At 34.9% G+C, this 24,423-nt stretch overlaps 2 protein-coding genes across 13 annotated transcripts in view; one reads left to right on the top strand and one right to left on the bottom strand.

Annotated features, from left to right (window-relative positions):
• The window catches only part of DNAI7 (dynein axonemal intermediate chain 7), an 81,680-nt gene extending 75,332 nt beyond the window's left edge, over positions 1-6,348 (top strand). For 8 of the 9 annotated variants that reach the window (XM_023256847.2, XM_023256851.2, XM_023256852.2 and 5 more), the window contains one exon: positions 58-580. In XM_023256847.2, coding sequence (XP_023112615.1) covers positions 58-336 — 279 coding nt within the window. In that variant the 3' untranslated portion in view covers positions 337-580. Of the gene's footprint in view, positions 1-57; positions 581-5,552 lie in introns of those variants that run through there. The other variant, XM_045061556.1, reaches the window with a different exon arrangement.
• The window catches only part of IRAG2 (inositol 1,4,5-triphosphate receptor associated 2), a 136,766-nt gene continuing 112,871 nt past the window's right edge, over positions 529-24,423 (bottom strand). For 3 of the 4 annotated variants that reach the window (XM_045061553.1, XM_045061552.1, XM_045061551.1), the window contains 12 exons: positions 22,494-22,551; positions 20,654-20,717; positions 20,540-20,567; positions 20,141-20,281; positions 13,397-13,531; positions 6,814-6,961; positions 5,921-5,964; positions 4,356-4,418; positions 4,194-4,240; positions 3,834-3,935; positions 1,895-2,002; positions 529-1,046 (listed from right to left, as the gene is read on the bottom strand). In XM_045061553.1, the coding sequence (XP_044917488.1) occupies positions 803-1,046; positions 1,895-2,002; positions 3,834-3,935; positions 4,194-4,240; positions 4,356-4,418; positions 5,921-5,964; positions 6,814-6,961; positions 13,397-13,531; positions 20,141-20,281; positions 20,540-20,567; positions 20,654-20,717; positions 22,494-22,551 (1,182 nt within the window). In that variant the 3' untranslated portion in view covers positions 529-802. Of the gene's footprint in view, positions 1,047-1,894; positions 2,003-3,833; positions 3,936-4,193; positions 4,241-4,355; positions 4,419-5,920; positions 5,965-6,813; positions 6,962-13,396; positions 13,532-20,140; positions 20,282-20,539; positions 20,568-20,653; positions 20,718-22,493; positions 22,552-24,423 lie in introns of those variants that run through there. The other variant, XM_045061554.1, reaches the window with a different exon arrangement.

Raw genomic sequence — 24,423 nt, 5'->3', positions numbered from 1 at the left:
CTAAAATACCTAATGGAAGAACTATTAATGGATTTCTGTAATTTTCTTTTTCTTTAGCTGAGGGAACACCTTACTGAAGAAGAACCTGTTCAGGATCCTAACTGGACCCTTTTAATGTTTAGTGGTGACAGAGCACAGAGGCTCAAAATCAATGAAAACAGTGAAACATTCTCTGAAGCCCTTAAAGAAGAAACAGAGTTTCATTCTACTCTGTATCACCTGGTTAAGGATTTTGCTTCCAAAGAAGCAATGGAGAAAATTAGGAGCTCCAAATGCCAGTTTATTGATTCTGTATGCTATATGCTACTCTCGACGAGATTACTCAGCTACTCTTAATCCCCAATGGTAAATTTTGTTCAGTATGAAGAATCAAGCAGTTTGGAGAAAAAAATCAGGTTATTCAATAAAATGTAATGAGTTGATATATTTCCAGTAGGTTATTAAAATCTAGTCAGCATTTTATACTCAAATGTTACTTTTTAAAAAGTGGGGTTGTTTTTCCCATGAATACTTTCAGTTTTCACTGTATGAAGATTTGAATGGTTCTTTATTGCAATAAATTTTAACAAACAACATGTAAGATTGCCTCAAAAAGCTCATTAAAAGATCATAGGTAGGCTTCCTCCCCATTATATTTTATTTGGGAGGAAATCACAGAAAGAGGGAATGTAAAATATCTTGCAGTCCTTCTGAGACCCTCTGGTTCTATGCTATAGTTTCCCAGCTAAAAATGACTAATTTACAAAGTTCAGATATACTGAAACTTTAAAAATGAAGACACATACATTGAGATGTGCTCTGGTCACACTGGTGGTGGCCCATTGTGTTGGAGTCTAGTAAATGGCCACAAGATTTGTTCTAGAGACATCCAGGAGTCCCCATCTGGTGTGGGAGCAGCATCCACAGACTTCTGGAAAAATCGTCCTGTGAGGAAGCTCATCAGAGCTGCAAACAGTACAATGAATGCAACAGAAAGCCAGAGTGCCTTATTAGCTTTTCTGATGGAAGTCTTGAGATTTGTTGCCCAGGAAGCTATTGTGTCATAACTATAAGGAAAATACAAAGTCAGTATTTGGTAATAGCAACAATCTGTTATTAGAAACACTCCTTTTGCCAACAATACTAATCAAATCCTTGATCTGCCACCAACACTGCCTTGTAAGAAGCTACCTAATGTGACCTGCTGTCTTGGTTTGTACTACAATTTGCCCCCATCCCCACCCCTAATAAGTTTTAGAATTAGAGAAATGATTTAGAGTTAAATAAAGCCTGAGACACCTAATTTTCAGATCATCACCATAGCATTTCTTAACTATTAACAACATTTGAGTATTTATCTCATTCTTTCAATTGAGTAAGGCAACTTCTATTCCTACAGTAGAAACAAAAATGTTATTTTTGGGGTAGAGCATGATATGTGTGTATATACCTATGTCACATACTTCTCACCATACCCTGGACTTTTGCTATATTGAAATTTAAACTATTTTTAGAAACACCCATAAGAAAAGATTATTATATCATAGGTCTTTGAAAATAGTTAACTGTGTTAGACACTACACTTAGCATTTTACATGTGCTAGTTATTTAATCATGACAACAAAACAATGCCACAGGTGCTACCATTATCATGCCTATCTTCTAGATAAAGAAACTGGTGTTCAATAATGGATGGGAACTTGCCTAGGCCATCTGACTCCAGGGCCAAGTTCCTAACACTGAACTCTTACACATGCAGGCATAATTCCTGTACACCATGCGAAATTTGTTTTTTTACCCTAAATTTAACAATTTGACAAGTCTTTTAGTACTTTGACTAAAATTAATACTGTTAACCCTGCCTTATCTTTCCCCATTCTACGAAAATGGTATCATGAGCAAGTAGACAACTTACATTGAAGAGCCATCCCATTTTGATGGATTATTTCTCTTTTCAGAAAGACTTGGCTTTCTTGTCCTTTCTACTGTTTCTTCTCCAGATGGTTCTGAGTCATCTTTACTTCTGTAAATAAGTATTTTTAAAAATGTTTGAAACTATGGATAATGTACCAGATTATTTATAAAATATTGCTAGATTGTACTACTAAAGAGGCTTTAGATATATATTTTTCTAAAGCAAAACAACTAATTCTAAAATTCAAATCACTACATTTATGTTTTTAACCATTTATAGGAATTTAATTTTTAAAACTTACTATATTTAGGAAAATGTTTGTTGTAGAAAGTTGAGATACTATCCAAAGCAAAAGGAGAAATTTACAAAGAACATGCAGAAATTAGTCAATTATCACCACTCATAATTAACCAGTGTTATTAATCTGTGATTTCTTTCCCTGTTTGTGTATGTGTAATCATACTTTAAAAAACAAATGTGAATATTTCTTCTTCCGTATTTTTTTATTCAATATGTAGTAAAATATTTTCTCCTTCTACCATATAATTAATCTATTAACAGTGGATTTTATGCTAAACTGGAGTAACATCAAAATGCCACTTCTTCTTTAAAAATCTTAATTTTGAAAGATTTTATAAATCTTTTTATAAAAATTTGTTTATAAAAATATGTTCAGTACAAAGCTAGCTACAATTAATATTTAACGAGCTGAGAAATAGTATGATTTTATTTGAAATACTTTCAATCCAATTGCTATCTACAGAGGAGTTCCTTTAACCTGAACAAAACTTGTTTCATTATCATGTTCACTAAAAAGTTCCTAGTTAGATTTGAATTTTGAAATTAGAAGCTCATTAGGCCCTCACTGTTGCCAAAGGGAACTGTTTCTCAAAGTTTTTTTTTTCTTTTTTTCTTTTCTTGTTGGACTTCTATAGGGAATGTGTGTAGATGGTTTTAGTGTTTAAAGGAAACAAGGTCCAAATGCCTGGATTCTTGTTTCTCAAGATTTCAGTTTTTTTGTTTGCAAAGACTTCTCAGTAGAAATCATACTGTACTAACGAAAAAACAAAAGATAGATTGTAATCTTTTGGAGAAAACTTGATTTTTTTTCACCCAGGTAAGAAAACTCCATTACATTTGCTCTAAATCTGAAAAGAACTTTCAACATATGCAATAGACTCCCAGGATTATTTAAAAAACAAAAAAACTGAGGGTAGGCACTATGTCTTACTCTTCTTTATACCCCTTAGGATCGAATGTAGTATATACCACAGAGTAGGCAGGCAACAAACATGTATAAAAAGAACATAAAGCCATTTCAGTCAGATCTCTACAGATGAGGAAACAGACCAAATAAGGTTAAATAGTTTGTCCAATGTTCACGCAGGACTTAAAGGCAGCATTTCTTCATGTCCCTTCTCCTCAGCTGTCTACCTTTTGCTATAGAAGATTTTATTTAACTTGCTACACAGACGTATAGCAATATAGCATTTTACATTTCCCCTACTGTTCATTTACACATAAAGGGAAGATAGATGTATATATAATGCACATAATTTACATATGTGCCCATATGCTATACATACATATATATAATTCATGTTTTGTTTCGTTTTTTAATCTAAGTAGATGGACATTTTACTTCTGTGGCTCTATACTGACCTTTCTCTCAGATGGCCAGATTACCTATACAGGAAAAAAATAATCTTCACAATTCTGGCAAATTTAAGGGTCTTCTCTAACTCAAGACCTCAAACCTTAGGTACTAAAGAGTGAATGTATTTGCAAATAACATTTATAGAATGCTCTACAGTTTATAAAAGTCTTAATGAATTATCTTTTTGATGATGCAGCATCGATCTCATTTCCACAGAGTAAAAGTGATCCCCACTGTTTCCCAGTTCACATCAGGTTAATAAACACACCAAGCTTCACCTACTTTAGTTCACATTTTTCTTCTTCAGCATCTGCCCAGGAATAGGTGCTAATAAATCGATGTAATGAGGGACGGTGTTCACTCTGCTTTGACCCCAAAATACGCCTAAATAAAGATGATTATAGCCACTTGTCAAATTAAATATATCCGTAGCCATTATCAATTTATAAGTACTATTTTTTGTTGGCATATTCACATTATGCTTCATTACAAAACTTCATGGTTATACACCTGTTTTTATAATTATTGTGCATGTACTCTGTGTAAATCAAATGTTACTCTATTACTTATTGCAAACATTTACTTCAGTCAATTATAAAACAGGAGGTGGTTCCCAAAGGGCAACCATAAAATTACACTTACCAGCTGCTTGACCTCCTACTGAATCGGTCATTTTCCATCCCAGCCACCTTTAAAATTCAGAAATAATTTAAAAAATAATGAAATGTCAATTTAGTGAAGTTTATGTTTTGTTATATGAAAATTAATTTGCTTTTGGCTAAGAACACTTAAGAATTTGCTTACCATTCCTGCATTTCCTATATTTCTGGGCAAAGAGGCAATGGTCACTCTCCGAAGAGAAGATGGCTACCCGAAGAGGGCAAAAAGTACATTTAGAAAATTATCCGCATTTTATCATTGTATATATATATAACACTAGTGGATATCCTTGTACCTACACATACCTGCATTTGGTCATTGCTGAGTTAAACAGTAGACACATTTTGTTATGGCCAAATTGCCTTCCAGAAATATTCTACCAATTTATATTCTACCTCCTCCCAACACCCGATGAGTATAATTTTTGCCAGTCAGATACGGCTTTTTGTTTCAGTTTCTAGTAACATTGAACATTTTTTTTTAATGTTTAATAGTCATGTATATATCTTCTCTGAGAACTATCTGTTCATGATTTTTGCCCATATTATGATATTTCTGACAGAAATGTTTTTCATGGTTAATGCAGCCAAGTCTGTCTTTTGCTGTAGTGTTTCTTTTATGCCTAGGTTTTCCCCAACTCAAGAGGCGATAAATATGTACCTATTTTCTAGCTTTTTTTTTTTTTTCGTGGTTTCACTTTTTCCATTTAACACATTTAAAGATGGGCATATTTTGATAAATTGATATATTTACAAATCAGCATTGAGATTTGCAGAGGAAAATGTGATATACTACTATGTGGTTCTTAAAGTTTAAGTATAACTTCAGGAAATAAAAATGTAATATTAAATGTAGGAGATAGACTAAAGAAGCTTAAGGTGAATCCTTTTCTTAAACCACCATTCCTAATTTAATTGTATAGGTTAGTTGAATATTAAAAATATAAAATTACAGTCCAAGAAACTTGGGTTCTCACCATGGTCCTGCCACTACGTGATCATAACTAATCACTTAACTTATGTGAAAGTGATTTTCCTCATTTGTGAAAGAGATGTGGATGGAATGATTTTAAAGTCTCTTGCTCAAAAAAGTCTGTGGAATCCTGATTTTCAAACTGGCAAAAACTGCTGGTTGACTTTCAAGATCCCATTTTCCCCTTTTCACTTGGTGTAAAAAAAACGTCCTTGAGTTTCTAGTTAGGCACAAAGACTCCAGAATTAAAAACGGGTTTTCCAGCCTCATTTTCAACCAAGAAACAAAAGGGAAATGTTATCTGGGATTTCTAGGAATTATCATGAGAGGGAGAGGGAATATCCATTTTTGCTTCTTCCTATTTCTTAGAATGTGACTCCATGAGGAGTTGGTGCCCCTGAACCGATGAAGCCATCCTAGACCTCAAGGTGTTAGCAAAGGGTTGCGGGTGATGAAGCAGCGAGAGGAGACTGGGCCTTTTGGATTTTGTGAAGCTTCTCTACCATTTTGGGACTGCCTCTTTCCAACTCTGGTTTTAGATGAAAGAGAAACTATCTGGTTTTCCTCCTGCTTTTGGAGAAACTTAATTGATGTACACATACAGTAAGTATAAAAGCATACATATATGCACACATAACTACATAAACACAGACATATGATTTACATGTAAAGCCATGTTTCAAATAATATTTTAAAACCATCTCATCGGTAACATTTGATAGACAATTAGTAATTACCTTGGAGTTTAGAGAAGATGAGCGTCTTTTAATTTGGCAGTCATCTGAAAGGAAAAACACATTTGCACATTTTAGGAATTACATATGCAATTTTTTGCAACAGTCCTAATTCTTTACAAAGAAGAGCAAAAGTCAGAAAATAAGACCCCAGAGACTACTGAGCAATAAAAGTATCTGGTTATTATTTTGTGATTCATAACAATTACCACTTTAGTTGATGGAATGCAATCCTCTATGTCACTACAGATGTCCACAACGTTTACCCAGCACATAGGAGGCGCTAAATAAATGTATGCTGAATAAATGAAACTACAGATCAGAAGATTATCAAATGTGATTACTTTTTTCTAGAAAAGGGAACAGATCATTAGAATAATTCTGTTCAGAAAGGTTCACACTATTTAAATTAAAACTTTATATAAACCTTATGTTTTAAGGTATTTTCCATGGTCTCAGATGTCTATTATCCAATCCATCAGCCAGCTTACTATGCCACAGTCATTCCTTCTTTGAGAAATACAAAACCATTGTTGATGAAAGTGGCTCATTTAACCTACTGTGTTTTATGTGTGGAGAAAAAGCCAATTCTAACATACCCTAAATAGGAGAACATTAGGTAAACTCGATGGGTTGTATTACATATATTCTTTCATGTCAGCAATCTAATTTAATGAATTTTTTTTGTGTCATTACCAAAGAATCCTTCTGGTCTCTCAACCTGTTTTCTAAATAATATCTATAGCATTTGGGCTACATAAATAACAGGAATGAGTTATTCTTCTAACATAACCTTAACCTAAAGTTTTTATATCAAAGACATAATAGGAATTTGTAAGAGAGAATGAAAGAGAAGAATGTTAGAGAAACATAACATACTATTAAATTTTTATTACCTTCATCTTCAAGAGGATTAAAAGACCTTTCATTTTGCAGAAGAACCTGTTTCAGTTCTTCTAATTCAGCATGCTCTTTGGCATACATTCTCTTCAGGTTTTCTACATGCTGAATCATCACCTCAACTGCTTTACTAACTCGGCTTTCCTAGTAGGAAAAAAAAGAATAAATTTACAGTGAAAATACTATTCTTGATATCCAGTTAAAAAATGGTGATTAGGCACATGCATTTATCTTTACTCCATCCCTAAATTCCCCTAAAGTGACAATAAAGGCATTTTTTTAAAGAAGACATGAGTACACAAAGAAAAATAGAACAGAAGATATAATAAAATTTTGAAAGCTTGCTAGTAGAAGGACTAGTGATGAATGTCTAAGACCCGAAAAAGCTGAACTCTAAAAAAAAAAAAAAAAAAAAAAAAAAAAAAAAAAAGCAGTAAGCCTGCAAGCAACCTACACTGCACCACAGAAAGCCATGCAAGCTCAGGATTTAAAGGTGCCTCAAATTAAACTTGAAGGTAGATATATAACAGAAGATATGGTTGAAAATCTGCATGAAAAATGATTAGATCCACAGATCTCCTTACTCAGACCAGCTGAGCAACTTCCCTTCATCACTTTGACAAAAGACCACAAAGGTTGAATATTTAGAGAGAGAGAAACAGCCTGTGGATTGGGCAGTCACAGATAGTTGATGGTGAATGAATCATACAGAAAAGAAGAGATAAAGCAAAAGTCTGTATACCTACTAAATAGTGAGATACCTAGCCTGATTTCTCCCTCCAACTTGCAAACACTGGCAGCCAGGCTTATACTCTCAAAGCAGGTGGTTGGAAGGTTTTCCTCTGAGGAATCTAACACAGCAAGATAAAAGTCTTAACATTACTGACATTAAGAATATCCCAATGAGACATCCTAGCTTGTGTGAAGCTCAGAGACAATGAGAACCTCCCCTGCCCAACATACACACAGCTCCCATTCAGCTATATAGTGGATCATCACTAATCAGAGAAAAGCCTCTAACCATGAAAGAGGAAAATCCGCACTAGAAAAGCAAGCTGGAGGAGATCAACTACCCAAAGTCTTTGAAGAAGCTAGAAATACCGTCAGAGTTAAGATTAAGGGTTGCATCCATGAAATAAGAACAAGATCTTAAAAAGCTGCATGTTGAAAATAAAGTTTGGGGATTAAAAATATGACAAAAATACATAACTCAAGAGAAGAGCTTCAAGGTTAAGGTTGAGGAAATATCCCCCCAAATGGAGCAAAAACACTAAAAAGTAGAAAAGAGATGAAAAAGGACCTGTTCAGGAGATCCAACAGGCAAAGAACAAGACTTCAAGAAAACATAGGAAAATTCCACAGAATGTAGAAAAAGGAAATAATTTTTTTAAAAAATCTCTAGAATTCAAGAACTTGCCAGCTTATATCCACCCAGGGCCTGTACATGAAAATAAACTCATACCAAAAAAAAAAAGGACAGTAGGGAGAAGAGGATATCCTAAAATCTTCTGGAAAGTAAGCAAAGGCATAAACAAAAGCTCAAGAGTCAGAATGGCATCAAACTTTGACAGCAACACCAGAAATTAAGAAGGAAATGAAACAATGCAAGAAAAATTCTAAAGGAAATTAACCTAGAATCTATCACCCAGCTAGACTATCAATTAAGTAGGAAAATAAAAACATTTTCAGTTATATAATGTCTCGAAAAGTTTAACTCTCAGGATTTTTTTTAAATTGAAGTATAGTTGACATACAATATTGTCATAATTTCAGGTGCATGATATAATGATTTGACAATTATGCAGTATGCTTCATTCACCATCATAAGTGTAGTTACCATCTGTCACCATACATTATTACAATTTATTGACTACATTCCCTATGCTGTACTTTTTATCCCTAAGACTAGAGCTTTAATAACTGTAGATTTTTACCCCTTTGTATATTCCTGCCTCCTTTGTTGTAGATTAATTGACCATATATACATGAGGGTTTATTTCTGGGTTCTCTATCCTATTCCACTGATGTATGTGTCTACTTTGGAGTAGTGCCATACTATTTTGACTGCTACAGCTTTGTAGTATATCTTGAAGTCTGGCAGTATGATACCTCTATCTTTGTTCTTCTTTCTGAAGATTGTTTTGGCTATTCAGGGTCTTTTGTGGCTCCTTATAAATTTCAGGATAATTTATTCTAGTTCTGTGAAAAATGCTGGTGGTATTTTGAAAGGAATTGCATTGAATCTATTGATTGCTTGAGGTAATATGGACATTTTAACAATATCAATTCTTTCAATCCATAAGCATGGACTGTCTTTCCATTTGTGTCATCTTCAATTTCTTTGTTTTATAGTCTTCAGAGTACAGGTCTTTCACTTCCTTGGTTAAATTTATTTCTAGATATATTATTATTATTGGTGCAATTGTAATGGGATTGTTTTCTCAATTTCTCTTTCTGCTACTTCATTTTCAGTGTATAGAAATACAATTTCTGTATATTGGTTTCATATCCTGCAACTTTACTGAAATTAATTATTAGTTCTAATAGTTTTTTGGGGGAGTCTTTAGGGTTTTCTAGATATAGTATCATGTCATCTGCAAATAGTGAGTTTTACTTCTTCCTTACCAATTTAGATGCCTTTTATTTATTTTTCTTGCTAATTTCTGTGACCAGGACTTCCAGTACAATGTTGAAGTGGTGAGACTGGACATCCTGGTCTTATTCCTGATCTGAGAAGAAAATATTCCAGCTGTGTATGATGTTAGCTGTGGGTTTTTCATATATGACCTTTTTTATTTTGAGGTATGTTCCCTCTAAATCCCCTTTGTTGAGTTTTTATCATGAATGGATGTTGAATTTTGTCAGATGCTTTTTCTGCAGCTATTTAGATGATCATATGGTTTTTAACCTTCATTTTGTGAATCTGATGTATTTGCACATATCGAATCATTCTTGAATACCTGGAGCAAATCCCACTTGAATGTGGGGAATGATCCTTTTAGTGTATTACTGGATTTGGTTTCTAATATTTTGTTGAGGATTTCTGCAATTATGTTCATCAGGGATATTGACCTGTAGTTTTCCTTTTTTGTAGTGTCTTTGGTTTTGGTATCCAGGTAATGGTGATATTCACAGAATGAATTCATAGAGTTCATAGAATGGATTTGGAAGCTTTCCTTTCTCTTCTATTTTTTGGAATAATTTGAGGAAGATAGGTACTACCTATTCTTTAAATGTTTGGTAAGAATTCACCTGCAAAACTATCTGATCCTAAACTTTTTTTTGTTGACAGTTTTTTGATTACTGATTCATTACTAGTAATCCTGTTCAGATTTTCTATGTCTTCTTTATTCAGTTTTGGAAATTGTATGTTTCTAGGAATTTATCCATTTCTCCTATGTTGTTATATTTGTTGATATATAATATTTTATAGTAGTCTCTTATAATTCTTTGTATTTCTGTGATATCAGTCATTATTTTTTCTCTTTCCTGATTTTGAGTTCTCTTTTTATTAATGAGCCTAGCTAAAGGCTTACCAATTTTCTTTATCTTTTTAAGAAAACAGCTCTTGTTTTCATTGATTTTTTTTTTTTTGGCCTCTATTTCATTTATTTCTGGTCTGAGCTTTATTGTTTCCTTCCTTCTACTAACTTTGGGCTTTGTTCTTTTTCTAGTTCCTTTACGTGTAAGGTAAGATTGTTTGAAATTTTTTTGTGGTTCTTGAGGTAGGCTTGTATCATTATAAAATTTCCTCTTAGATCTGCTTTTTCTGCATCCCAAAGATTTTAGACCACTGTATTTTCATTTTCATTTGTGTTTATGACTTCCCCTTTGATTTCTTTGTTGGCCCATTGGTTGGTTAGTAGCATATTGTTTAGCTTCCTAGTGTCTGTGTCTTTTCAAGTTTTTTTTTCTTAAAATTGATTTCTAGTTTCACACTGTTGTGGTTGGAAAAGATGCTTGGTTTCAATCTTATTTATTGAGATTTTGTTTTTGGCCTAACATGTGATCTAACCTCGAGAATTTTCCATGTGCACTTGAGAAGAATGTGCATTCTGCTAGTTTGGGATGGAACGTTCTGTATATGTCCATTAAGTTTGTCTGGTCTTATTGTGTCATTCAAAGCCACTGTTTCCTTATTGATTTTCTGAATGGATGATCTATTCATCGATGTAAGTGATGTATTAAAGTGACCTCCTATTACTGTATTACTGTCAATTTCTCCCTTTATGTCTATTGATATTTGCTTTATGTATTTAGATGCTTCTATGTTGAGTGCATAGATATTTACTATTTTATATCCTTTTGTTGGACTGATCCCATTATCATTATGACCTTCTTTGTCTCTTGTTACAGTCTGTTTAAAATTCTATTTTGTCTGATATAATATTGCTACCCCAGATCTTTTCATTTTTATTTGCACGAAATATTTTTCCATCCCTTTACTTTCAGTCTATATGTGTCTTTAGCTCTGAAGTGAGTCTCTTGTAGGCAGCATATAGACAGGTATTGTCCTTTTATTCATTCAGTCACCCTATGTCTTTTGATTAAAGCATTTAAAGTAATCATTGCTACATATGTACTCATTGCCATTTTGTTATTATTATTATTTTTTTTTGTAGTTCTCTTTTCCTTTCTTCTTCTCTTGCTCTCTTCCACTGTGATTGATGATTTTCCAAGTGTTATGCTTGGATTCATTTCTCTTTGTTTTTGTGTATCTATCATAGGTTTTTGGTTTGTGGTTACCATTAAAATTTGTATCTAACATCCTAAGTATATAGGAGTCTATATTAAGTTGATAGTCACTAATTTTGAACACATTCTAAACAAACTACATTTTTACTCCCATGCAGAAAGGAGACCAGTCTGGCTGGAGTGCAATAATTCAGGAAGATAAACTTAGTAAATTAATTTCAAGATGTAAGAGGGTAGGGGAATCATGTAGATCTTTTTAAGCCATCATAAGGATTTTGGTTTTTATTCTGAAAAAAACTGAGGAGCCACTGGAGGACTTTGAACCAAAAAGAAACATGATCTGGCTTAAGTTTTGAAAGTACTGCTCTGGCTGCTTTATGGAGAACAGATTATGTTGCAGGGAGTATTTGGTTTGAATGCAAACAGGCAGACCATTTAGAAAAATATTGTATTAATCTCTAAAACATAGAATGGTAGCTTAGATCCAGGTGGTAGCAGTGGAGAAAGAAACATGTGGTTGAATTCTGGATATATTCTGATGGTAAATAGGATTTTCTGTAGCATTAGAGGTAGAGTGTGAGAGAAAGGTGTTGAGAATTGCTCCCAAGGATTTTCAATATGATAATCTGGAAGGGAAGTTACCCTTGACTGAGATAAGGAGATTATGAGTAAAACCAGTTTTGGAGAGACCATGGGCAGTTTATTTTTATATATGTTTGAATTGTTTGTCAAATAATATATATATGTTGTTTGAATTGTCTGTCAAACATCCAAGTGGAAATGCTGCATCTGTAGTTAGTATATTCTAGTCTGGAACTCACAGCAATGGCTTAGGATAAGCATGTGAATTTTGGAGTCATCAGCTGACTACATAAGATGGTATGGGGATTGAAGAAGATGAACATTACATGTACAAGGATGGAGCCCTGGGCCCCACTGATGAGGCCTGGGAGAATGGCGGGACCCACACAGGAGCCTGGAAGGGAGTGACCCATGATGTAGAGAGAAAAACACAGGAGAATGTGGTATCTAGAAACCTAGTGAGGAGAGTATTTCCAGGAGAAGAAAGAGCTCAGCCATGCTGAATATAGCAGATAGGTTAAGGAAAATAGGTAGGTTAAGGCCAATTAGAGCAGATTTCAGTGAGAATGGGAGGGGACAAATTAGAGACCATGAGTACAATTCTGTTGAGGAAATTTGCTGGAAATGGGAGCAGAGAAACAGGGTGGTAGTCAAAGAAGAAAGGGTCAAAGATTATTTTATTTGTTTTTGTGTTTTTTTTTCCATCTTAAAGACACTATATATGTGTTCTCATGAGAATGATTCAATACAGTGGGGAAAGTTGAAGATTTTTGAAGGAAAATAGGGAGAATCAGACCCCAAGACTCTGAGTAAATTAGGAGGATGGATTCTGGTATACAGTTGAGATGGTTAGCCTTAGACAGGATTAGAAACAACTCATGTTTTGTACTGTGAAGGAAGGCAAAGTATGAGGGTTGAGATGTTACTAGGTTTGGAACTTGTGGCAGTTCCCTTCCAAATGACTCCAAGTTCTCCCTGAGGCAGGAAGCAAAGTCGTTATTTGATAGAGAAGATGGGGAAGGACATGATGAAGATTTGAGGAGAAAGGAGAAAGTGTGAAATTGATATTTGGAACAGATGATTTAGATGACTGTCCCTGGATAATGCTATTATGAGAGGGTATTTTTTTTTACATTTTTATTTGCATATTCCATTTTCCATTTTTTCCGTATTAAATACGCAAATCTTGTACAACACAGAAGTATTTTTAAAAACGTCTTCCTAGAACTGTAATCCATAATCTCAGGGGAAATAGTAGTTTTTAGTAGTTTCATCATAGCAAAAGAAACGGAGACAGATTACCTGATTAATGGCTCCAAGCATCTCAGCCCTACTGGCCACTCGTGCAGTGCACTGGCTAAGGAAAGTAATACTCTTCTCCAGCTTCTTAACAATTTCCTGAGCATGGTTGTCATCTTCACAAAGTGGTGTTAAAGACTGCACAGAAAGTAAAGTATTAAAATATATCCAACCCAAGTATTCAGCCAATGATTCTAACACTATGTTGTAAAATACAAATGACAGTCACATCTCACTTATGTTGGTGGAAAGTGAAAAGAAGCAGCAAAGACCAATAATGAATGGTATTGAAATATTAATATCATTGTTAGCTATCAAACAGACTATGCAGATGTTCACAAAACTTTTTATATCTAGTATTGATCTCTTCCTTCTTTACTTCCTGAATTTGCCATTCTTTTGTGCACATTTCTACCTACCACTTTTCCACTTAACAGAATAGGATATACTTAACTGGTAATGGTAGAGAAATTGTGCTTATGAATGAGTTGAGTGTATTGTATAAGGAGCATGGTTTGAACTTTTAAGAAAAGTAGTGAAATATACTACATTTAGATATGGTTCTGACTTATATACTTCCTCCTGTATTGATTACAAAGCATTATTGGGCAGGTTAGATGGGTATGCCTGCACTGCCTCATGAATATTTCTTTCAAACCTGTGCTCTTTCCTGATGGAAGACCATCCATTTCACTAGGGTAGAGACAGAATTAAGTGGACAGATTTGGAAACAAACAAGCCACTGCTTATTAGCTGTGTTTCCATGAGTGAATTTCTAAGACTTGCCCAAATCTAAAACACCATAAATTTTGTATATCATTAAAAAAGGAAAAGTTGTGTCAATAAAATTATAAGGCATCACTGACTATATATTGCATTGTAATCCTAAAAATATTATGTAAACATTTCTGTTTGCTCTTTCTTCATCTGCCAGATGGAGACAACTATGGGAATTCCTTTCCAGGAATACCGGGACATGAGTAGTAATATATGCAAATTGCTTTTCACACAGTAGATGCTAAATAAATGCCAGCCACTTCCGAAACAGAAACAAATGTGTGAGTTGCAGCTGGAGAGTTGCTAACCAACTGTAGTGGCCATTGTCAAACACATAGTTTCCTATTGTAGTTTAAATAACCACGTTCAATTGGGAAAGGAAGAGCAGATGTTAGTTGTCAGCCAAACAAAGTATGGTTTTACCAAAATTGAATCATGAAGAAATAGAAATTTTGAATAGAACAATAGCTAGTACAGAGATTGAAGCAAAACTCCTCCAACAAAGTCCAATAATGGTTGGCTTCATTGGAGAATTCTACAAAACATGGAAAGAAGATTAAAACCATTTTTCTACAACAAGTGTTGGCAAGGATGTGGAGAAAAAGGAACCCTCATGCACTACTGGTGGGAATGTAAACTACTACAGCCACTATGCAAAACAGTATGGAGGCTCCTCAAAAAATTAAAAATATAACTACCCTACAACCTAAAATTGCATTACTGGGTATTTATCCCAAAAATACAAACACACTAATTTCAAATTAGGATCCATGTGCCCCTATGTTTATTGCAGCATTTACAGTAGCAGCCCAAGTGTCCAATGATAGATGAATGGATAAAGAAGATGTGCTATGTATATTCTATGGAATATTATTCAACCATAAAAGATGAAATCTTATTTGCAACAACATGGATAGAGCTAGAGAGTATAATGCTAAGTGAAATAAGTCAGTCAGAGAAAGACAAATACCATATGATCTCACCCATATGTAGAATTTAAGAAACAAAATAAATAAGCAAAGGAAAAAGAAGAGACAGAGAGAGAAACTGTTAACAAACTTATGGTTACCAAAAGGGAGGTGGGTAGGGGGATGAGTGAAATAAATGATGGGGAGTCGAATACACTTATTATTAAAAAAAAAAAAAAGAACTTTAAGCAAACCCAGGGCTGTACTTGTGGATTAATTGAGCATGTATAATTTGCCACTGCAGTTTACATAACTGTATTTTTCTCATTCTGGTAAATAGGCATTTCCAGCTTCAGGAGAAAAATTAGAACATTTCTGCACAATAAAATAAGCCATCAGCCTATTCAACTATTATAAGTAAAAAAGTCTCGGTTCATACCACCACTGCTTAGTTTTGAAATTGAAATAAGTTTCCAAGTTTAATTCAACTTTTCACCATTAACATCTATTTCTTTTTGTTCACATTTATTGCGTTGATTTTTTCCCTGTAATCAATTCCCTGTATTTTTTTCCTTGTAAACAATACTATTTTCTTATTCTAGTTTGATGCTACATCAAATGATATGAATAATTCAGAGAATGCCAATCTAGGAAAATACTTTCACTGTACTTAGGTAGACAGGGCCAAGAGCAAAAGATGGTGATGGAAACACATCAGGGTTTGAATGTTTGTCACATGTTATTACTCGTAGGCTTTTGGATAAATTAGCCATTAATACTAAGTGACTGTTTCTCATCTACAAAATGGGAATAATAATACATATTCCACATGTGGTCATGTTACATTTTATAACAAATGTAAAAAGCCTAATTTAGACCTGGGCAGGTGGTAGGTGTTCAATAAACAATATGTATTTTTTATGTTTTCTTATTAAAACAAAATTTTAAATCGCTAGTAGTTCAAAGGATTTGTTTCTACATGGGAGTTCATTTAGTTCTTAGTAATAGGCTATAAAATATTTAGAAACACTGGTTATTTGTCTCATTATGGCTTTATGGCAAATTTGTTCAAATTTTTATATAGGTAGATAACCTGGGGGCATGTCAAGTGTGTTCAACTTGCTTGTGTCTTAATGCCTATATCAGAGTTTTGTTTGTTTTAAGCCAAAAAAGGCCCTTGTGGGAAATGAAAACTTAATAAAATTGTTCATAAAATAAGTACAATAAATCTTAAAAAAAAAAAACAAAACAATCCCTCTAAAAGTCTTCCAAAAACCTGAAGAGGAGCAAACATTTCCAGGCTCATTCTTTGAGGCCCACTATTACTCTAATATCAAAGCCAAAGACCACAAGAAAATTACAGACTACTGGCCTTTATGAATGTTGATGTAAAAATCCTCAAGAAAATACTAGCAAACCAATTTCAACAGCACATTAAAAGTATTATAAACCATGACAAAGTGAGATTTATTCATTTAATGCAAGGATGGTTCAGCATATGAAAATCAATCTGGTGTGATACACCACATTAACAGATTAAAGGATAAAAACCCACATGACCATCTAAAGTGATGCAGAAAAGCATTTGACAGGATTCAACACCCTTGATAAAAATATTCAGAAAACTAGAAATAGACAAAAAACTATGTCAACATAATAAAGGTCATATATAACAAGCCCACAGCTAACATCATACACAATGGTGAAAGGATCAAAGTTTTCCTCTAAGATATGGAACAAGGCAAGGATGTGCACACCCTACCACTTCTATGCAACCTAGTACTGGAAGTCCTAGTCAGAGCAGTTAGGCAAGTAATACATTAGAAATCCACACTGGAAAGGAAGAAGTAAATTAATCTCTGTTCATATATGACATGATCTTATATATAGAAACCCCTAGATTGTTATAACTAATAAACAAATTCGAAAAGATACAGGATACAAAATCAACGTACAAAAATCAATGGCATTCACATACACTAATGATGAACCCAAAAAGAAAATTAAGAAAATTCCACTTATAATATCATAAAAAATAAAGTACTTATGAATAAACCTAACAAAGGAGGTAAAAGACTTGTACTCTAAAAACTACAAACATTGCTGAAATTAAAGGAGACACAAATAAAAGGAAAGACATCCTGTGTTCATGGATTGGAAGACGATTTTCTTAAGATGTCCATTCTACTGAAATCTGCCTACAGATTCAATGCAATCCCTATCAAAATCCCAGTGGTATTTTTTTTTGCATAAATATAAAAATTCATCCTAAAACTGATATGGAATCTCAAAGGACCCCTAATAGCCAAAACAATTTTGAAAAAGAGTCGAAGGACTGACACTTTCTGATTTCAAAACATACTACAAAGCTATAATATGGTACTGGAATAAAGACAAAAAACAACAAGGATGCCAAGACCCAGTGGAAAAACTGGATATCTTTTCATGGAGGTCATCAAGAAGACATGACCACCAGTTGATCTATCAGCTGGATCCAGGTAATCAGAGGTTATTCACCCCCTCTCCTGTCCTTGAACTATGGCTTCCCCACTCTGAGAAGCTGCCCCAAGAACACTGCCTTGAAATAATGACGTAGTGCTGAGATCATTTGGATGGTATATATAACAACCCAGTAAAGCCTCTATATAAACTTAATAGATTTGGTGGGTGGCTGCAGAGATCTACTTGTCTTGTAGCCACCAAAGACAAGCGCATATGTAAATTCCTTTGCTTATTAAACCTTCCATCTACCAACTTGGAGTGACCTGCCTTTTCCTTCAGTTTCTCCCTGCCCTCTGAATATGAGGGCTAGTTTCAGATTATATCCACGAAGCTCCTGAGGATCTTGCAAACCAACAATATCCATATCCGTACCCATATCGATGTCCACATTTAATATCCATATCAAAAAAAGTGAAATTGGACTCTTACACTATATACAAAAGTAAACTCAAAATGGATTGAATAGGGGCACCTGAGTGGCTCAGTTGGTTAAGCATCAGACTTGATTTTGGCTCAGGTCACGATCTCACAGTTTGTGGCATCAAGCTCTGCATTGGGTTCTGTGCTGACAGTGTGGAGCCTGCCTGGGATTCTCTTCTTCTCTCTCTGCCTCTCACCTGATCATGTTCATATTCATATTCTCTCTCTCTCTCTCCCTCCCTCTCTCTAAATAAATAAATAAACAAATAAATAAATAAACAAACACGAAAAAAAATGGATTAAAGGGGCACTTGGGTGGCTCAGTAGGCTAAGCCTCCAACTTCAGCTCAGGTCATGATCTCATGGTTTGTGAGTTCGAACCCCACATTGGGCTCTGTGCTGATGGTGTGGAGCCAGCTTAGAATTCTTTCTCTCTGCCTCTCTCTCTGCCCCTTCTGGGCTCATGCTCTCTCCCTCCCTCTCTCTCAACATAAACTAAAAAAAAAATGCATTAAAGATTTAAATTTCAGACCCAAAACTATGTAACTTCAGAAGAAAACATAGGGGAGAATCTTCATGACATTGGATTTGACAATGATTTCTTGGATATGACACCAAAAGCACAAGCAACAAAAGCAAAAATAGACAAATACTGCTATATCAAGTTTAAACACTTCTGTGCATCAAAGAACATAATCAACAAACGAAAAGGAAACCTATGGAGTAGGAGAAAAAAAAAACATACATCTTATTACAAAATTGTCAAAGGACTTGAATAGACATTTTTCCAGAGATGGTATGCAAATGGCCAACAAAGAGATGTATGAAAAGATGCTCAATAATACAAACCATCAGAGAAATGCAAAGCAAACCACAATAAGATTCCATCTTGCACCCATTAGTATGGCTACTATCGAAAAAGCAGAAAATACCATGTTGGCCCTCATGTGCAGAAATTGGAACCCTGGTGCACTATTAATAGGATTGTGAAATGGTGCAACCACTAAGCAAAACAATATGATGGTTCCTCACAAACTTAAAAATGGAACTCCTATTCCCACTCTGGGTAGGTTTCTAAAAGAACTGAAAGCAGGGTGCCAAAGAGATATTTGCACACCCATGTTCATAGCAGCAATATTCACACTAGCCAAAGATGGAAGCAACTCAAATGTCTATTGATAAATGAATGGGCAAACAAAATGCAGGATACACATGTAATGGAATATTAATTCAGCCTTAAAAAGGAAGGAAATCCTGTCGTAAGCTAAAACATGGATAAAGTTTGAAAACATTATATATACTAAGTGAAATAAGCCAGATACAAGAAGACAAACACTATATGATTTTACTCATATGAGGTATCTGAGGTAGTCAAATTCATAGAAACAGAAAGTAAAATGGTGGTTACCAGGGGCTGATAGGAGGGGAAAAGCGGGGTTGTTTAATGGGTACAGAGTTTCAGTATGCAAGATGGGAAAGTTCTGGAGATCTGCTTTGCAACCGTGTGACATACTTAACACTACTGAACTGTATACTTAAAATGGTTGATATGGCAATTTTGATGTTATGTTTTTTTACTACAATAAAAAAAAACAGCATATGGTTTCTAAATTTTTATTTTTCTTTTTCCAAAAATAACCTTCTTAATTTTCCAACCCATCTCTATACTTATGGTTATTTCACAAAATGGAAAAATAGTAGTAGTTGTTACCTATCTACCTACACAGGGCTTGCCCATCATCTGACAAGACTAAAATCAGTCACCATTCTTTTTTTCAGTTAATTAAATGGAAATAGACTTTTGATTCTCTTCTTTGAAGCTTAAAATTGATATTATCTCCTTTTGCTCAGTTTCCTGCATGATGACTCTTCTGCCTGAAACCTATGTGAACATTTGGAGAGAAGGCAGGTGACCCACAATGATTTTAAAAGGCATTTTTTTTTTTATTGCTCATACTCTATTAGCAATCTTTTATTTTAGCCTGATCCTGAATTCTTACTTCCTCTAATTCACATCTGAGTCAGGCAGGGCTTGGTGCCTGGTATTGGTTTTAGTCACAAAAGTAAACTCCTATGTAATTTTGAAAACATTATTAACAATATGACCAGGTGTGTAGCCCCCAAATGTTAGGGTTCTCACCTCTAACAGCTTTAAACAGTTAGTGATTTCTTTCTTCAAATTTTCTTCTGCCAAGTCTCGTGATCTTTCTTCAAGCTTTACTCTTTTCTCCAAGGTGAACCAGTCACACTTAAATCCCAAAGATAATCTGAGAAATTCAGCCTATTGTCAAAATAATGTGAAGGTGAGGGGAGAAAATTGGTTGTAGTGAAATATTTCAACTTAATACTGGGTTATGCTGAGTCATTACTTTCTCCTCCCAGCAACATAATGCTGGCATACATCGGCTTTACCTGCACTTAGTCACTGCCAAGGTAACCAGACACCAAATGTATGACAGCTTGTCATAGACTGTATGAAGTGATAATAGACAAGGGAGTCAGAAACATTTTTTTTTTAACTTAAAGGGACAAAACTCACCTCAACCTCCTTCTCATTAGCAGAAGTGCTGTAGGATAAGAAAAAAAAAAGTGTTCAAATGTAATTCAATAGAGAAGCAAAAAATGTGAGCATGCCATCTGAAGAAGAACTTACTTGTCACTTTGTTTAAAGTTAACCGATTTCACAGTGGTTACAGGGAGAGAGGAAACAGCAGCAACTATTAAAAGACAATAAAATATTATTGGGTTATAAAGGCTTAGTGGAAGACACAATCAAACGTCCCCTCTCCACTACAGGCATTTCATTGACGTATAGCTGAAATAGCAGCCAGCTAATAATGCAGTTTCTTAAATATAAGATAATGTTATGTTATGCTATTGGGATCACAATGACATTAAAATCATTGGCTCACACGTCATCGTGTGAATAGTCTGAAACCTGAAGAGGTCTCAGAGTCCAACTGCTCTCTTTGCATTTGAATGTTTGACTGGATCCCATGGCTAAATGCACACCTTCCTCTGGTACCTTGGTCCTTCTTCAGATCAAGGCTTTAACAGCAGCAGGAGTGGTCATTGAAGTAATAGTAGTGGTATAATAGCATAATAATAATAATAACAACAACAGCAACAATAAACATGGTATCAACCATTTGTCACAAGTTTACTATGTGCCAGTCCCAAAACAACGCTCTTTACATATAATGATACTCTTCATGACAACTTCGCAAAAAGGATATATTAGTTATGAAGAGTATTAGAGATGGAAAAAACCTGGTTTAAGTTCCAGCTTTCACCTTTATAGCTCTGTGACCTGGAACAAGTCACAACTTCATCAAAAGTGTATAAAGTAAGGATAATATTATTTTTCTTTTTTTTTCTTTTTTTTTTTTTTTTTAGTAGACTCTAGGTATGCCCAGTACAGAGCCCAACACAAGGCTTGAACTCATGACGCTGAGATCAAGACCTAAGCTGAGATCAAGAGCCAGATGCTTGGGGTGCCTGGGTGGCTCAGTTGGTTAAGTGTCCGACTTTGGCTCAGGTCATGATCTCACAGTTCATGGGTTCAAGCCCTGTGTTGGGCTCTGTACTGATAGCTCAGAGCCTGGGGCCTGTTTCAGATTCTCTGTCTCCCTCTTTCTGTCCCTCTGCTGCTTGCTTTCTCTCTCTCTCTCTCTCTCTCTCTCTCTCTCTAATGAATGAATGAATGAATGAATGAATGCAACGTTGAAAAAAAACTTTAAAAAAAGTCAGAAGATTAACCAACTGAGCCACCCAGGTGCCCTTATTTTTCTATAGTAGCTTTTATGAGAACTTTGCCAAGCGTTTTCCACCTGTTTTATACCTAACTTATTCAATCCTCAGAGCAAACCTGTGGTAGGTACTGTACCATCCAAAGTCTACAGGCTAGGAAACTGAATTGCAATTTACCTATCTAATACAAGTGCATATTTGGGGGAACTAAATAAAACTCTGCACATGAATTCTCAATAAACATTAGTTTTTTTTCTCATCATTTCCATTTTACAGATGAGGAAATTGACACTCAGGTTAAATATTCTTCCAAATCTGCTAGTCAGAGAATGACCCAGTGTAGAGTCTGCTTGACTTCAAAGCTTCAAATCTATCCTAATGGAGGTGAAAGGGGGAGCAAAGCATATTAGCACTTATTTTTAAATACTTAGTCTTATTCACTGTTGGATGGGATAATAAAAAATATCTCAAAGTGGAGCTTAGAATTTACTACCAACACTGGCATGGTTCTTTGTTCACAATAGTGTAGAAGCTATTACAAGTCCTCTGGAGCTTAATAGTTAATGTAACATAAATGTGGCTTTACAAAAATGATACAAAATGAAGCAAAAGTCAGTTTTATTGGCTGATTTTATCTAGAGATGCAGAATTATAGGCACATCTTTACTCAGAAAGATTTCACTCATAAAAATATAAGCAAGGAACAAAAGTTCACATGGGGTTTGGGAGAGAACATTCCTTACCTCCTGCGGCACATTCTTTTCTATGCTCATCTATTGTTTTTGGTTCCTCTTTAGCTTCCTAAAATCATAAAGAGATTTTATTGCTGTACATAGAGTGGAAATCCTTCATAACCAATCATTTCCCAACTTCCTGTCCTCTCCTAACCCTACTCTATCAAAAACACTGTGATATTCAAAGAACTGAACTAGGGGTTAAGAATAAAACAGGACTAGCTCTAAGGGGTTTTCCAATGTAGTTGAGGTACACAAGACAGAAATAGATGAATAGTGATACAAATTACCACAAGGCAACCACTAGGTTTGATTGTCAAATAAATGAGATGTGAATAAATAAGTGCTCTACAAAGATAGGGAGACACCATGGCTTGAGAAGCTTGGCAAGTCTCTGCAGATGAGAAACATGCTGGAGCTTGATGGAGAGGTAGGACTGGGTGCATGAAGAGGTGGGGGTGATCTAGGACTATCACATGTAGCTTTCTAGATAGGCTGCTGGGGAACTGGTGGCAAAAATAGCAACTGGGATTGTGTTATGTTAGGCTTTTACTCCGTATAAATACATCTTAAGGTCACTGGCCAGCTATCCTACAAACATATCTATACAACAAGAGTTACCCTAATTAGAGGGTTGTACTATACTACCTGGGAAAATCTAATGGGAAAGCAATAGGTATAAAATCATTTTTATGGTGACAATTATTCAACATTCTCAGAAATTTTCCATAAAAAGCAAGTCTATGACAAATTTCCTTGGTAGAGCCATTGATACCATGTCATGTAATTTTTAGATAATTGAAGCTAGGACTTTGATAAAATGTAACAAATGCAGTCATAAAGGTAAACCTCTGGGTCATTCTTATCAACATTTAAATATTCTTAAATTTTCTGAATCCTCCCTCAACACCCTAATCTCTTCCATCTGTGGCATCTTCTTTCTCTCCTCTCCCTTATGGCCATGCTTCTTCTGGGAAGAATTGTCCATAGTTGCAATTTCCAGTTTTTCAACTCCCATCTGTCCCTCCACCCAATACTCCAAGAAAACTGCCCCTTCCAGTTATCAGTGAACTCTCTATTGCCAAATTCAATGGAAATTTTTCAGTCTTTAGCGTACTTGACCTCTTTGTGGCATCTAAAATGACCTACAATCCCCTCCTCCTTGAAGATTTTTCGTTCCTTGGTTTCCATCTCCTGATGTCCTCCCATTGCTGCAGTAGCTTCTTCTGAGTTTCTTCTGTCATTGCCTTCTTTTCTTAGATAATGGAATCATCAAGAGTCCATTATTCTCTGTGTGCTCTTCCCGCCTGCTCTTTCCAAGTCTCCTTGAGAAATCTCACCCACATACTTTTTTTTTTAGTTGGTAACTCACAAATGTGTGTCTACCCCTAAAAGTCCTAGGAATGAACTTATGAATATAGATATACAGCTGTATATGTAATCTTTCAGAGTATTGATGTCTCGCATCAACCTGAAACTTGACTTGAACCAATCTTATTTTACCCCCTAAAGTTTACCTTTCTTACTGCCTCCCTCTTCTCATGAAATCCTATTCATTCTGTTGGATAAGCCACAATCCTGAGTATCTACATTTTCCCATGCATCCCCCACACCTACCCTGGTTATCAGTCACTGTGTCCTATAAACTCTGTCCCTTAAATCTCTCCAAATTAGTCTTTTATCCATCCACACCAAATTCATACTATCCTCATCTCTTGCCTGAGTTATCAATGGCATCCTAACCAGCACCTCATCTCCATGACTACATTTTCTAATTCTAACCCATATTTTTAAGTTTATTTCTATCTTGTCTTGAGATGAGAAAAAATCTTTTTCTCAGAAGACTACCATGAAAAATTAGAGGACTCAAATATTCCTCTATTATTTTATAAGGGCATGTTTGCTAGCCAACACTACATTCTATATACACTTCACACTA

This window comes from Felis catus, chromosome B4 (genome assembly GCF_018350175.1).
Source record: "Felis catus isolate Fca126 chromosome B4, F.catus_Fca126_mat1.0, whole genome shotgun sequence".
NCBI classification, from domain to species: domain Eukaryota; kingdom Metazoa; phylum Chordata; class Mammalia; order Carnivora; family Felidae; genus Felis; species Felis catus.
The sequence above is the reverse complement of the archived record's forward strand: the minus strand, read 5'-3'. Positions and strand labels throughout refer to the sequence as shown.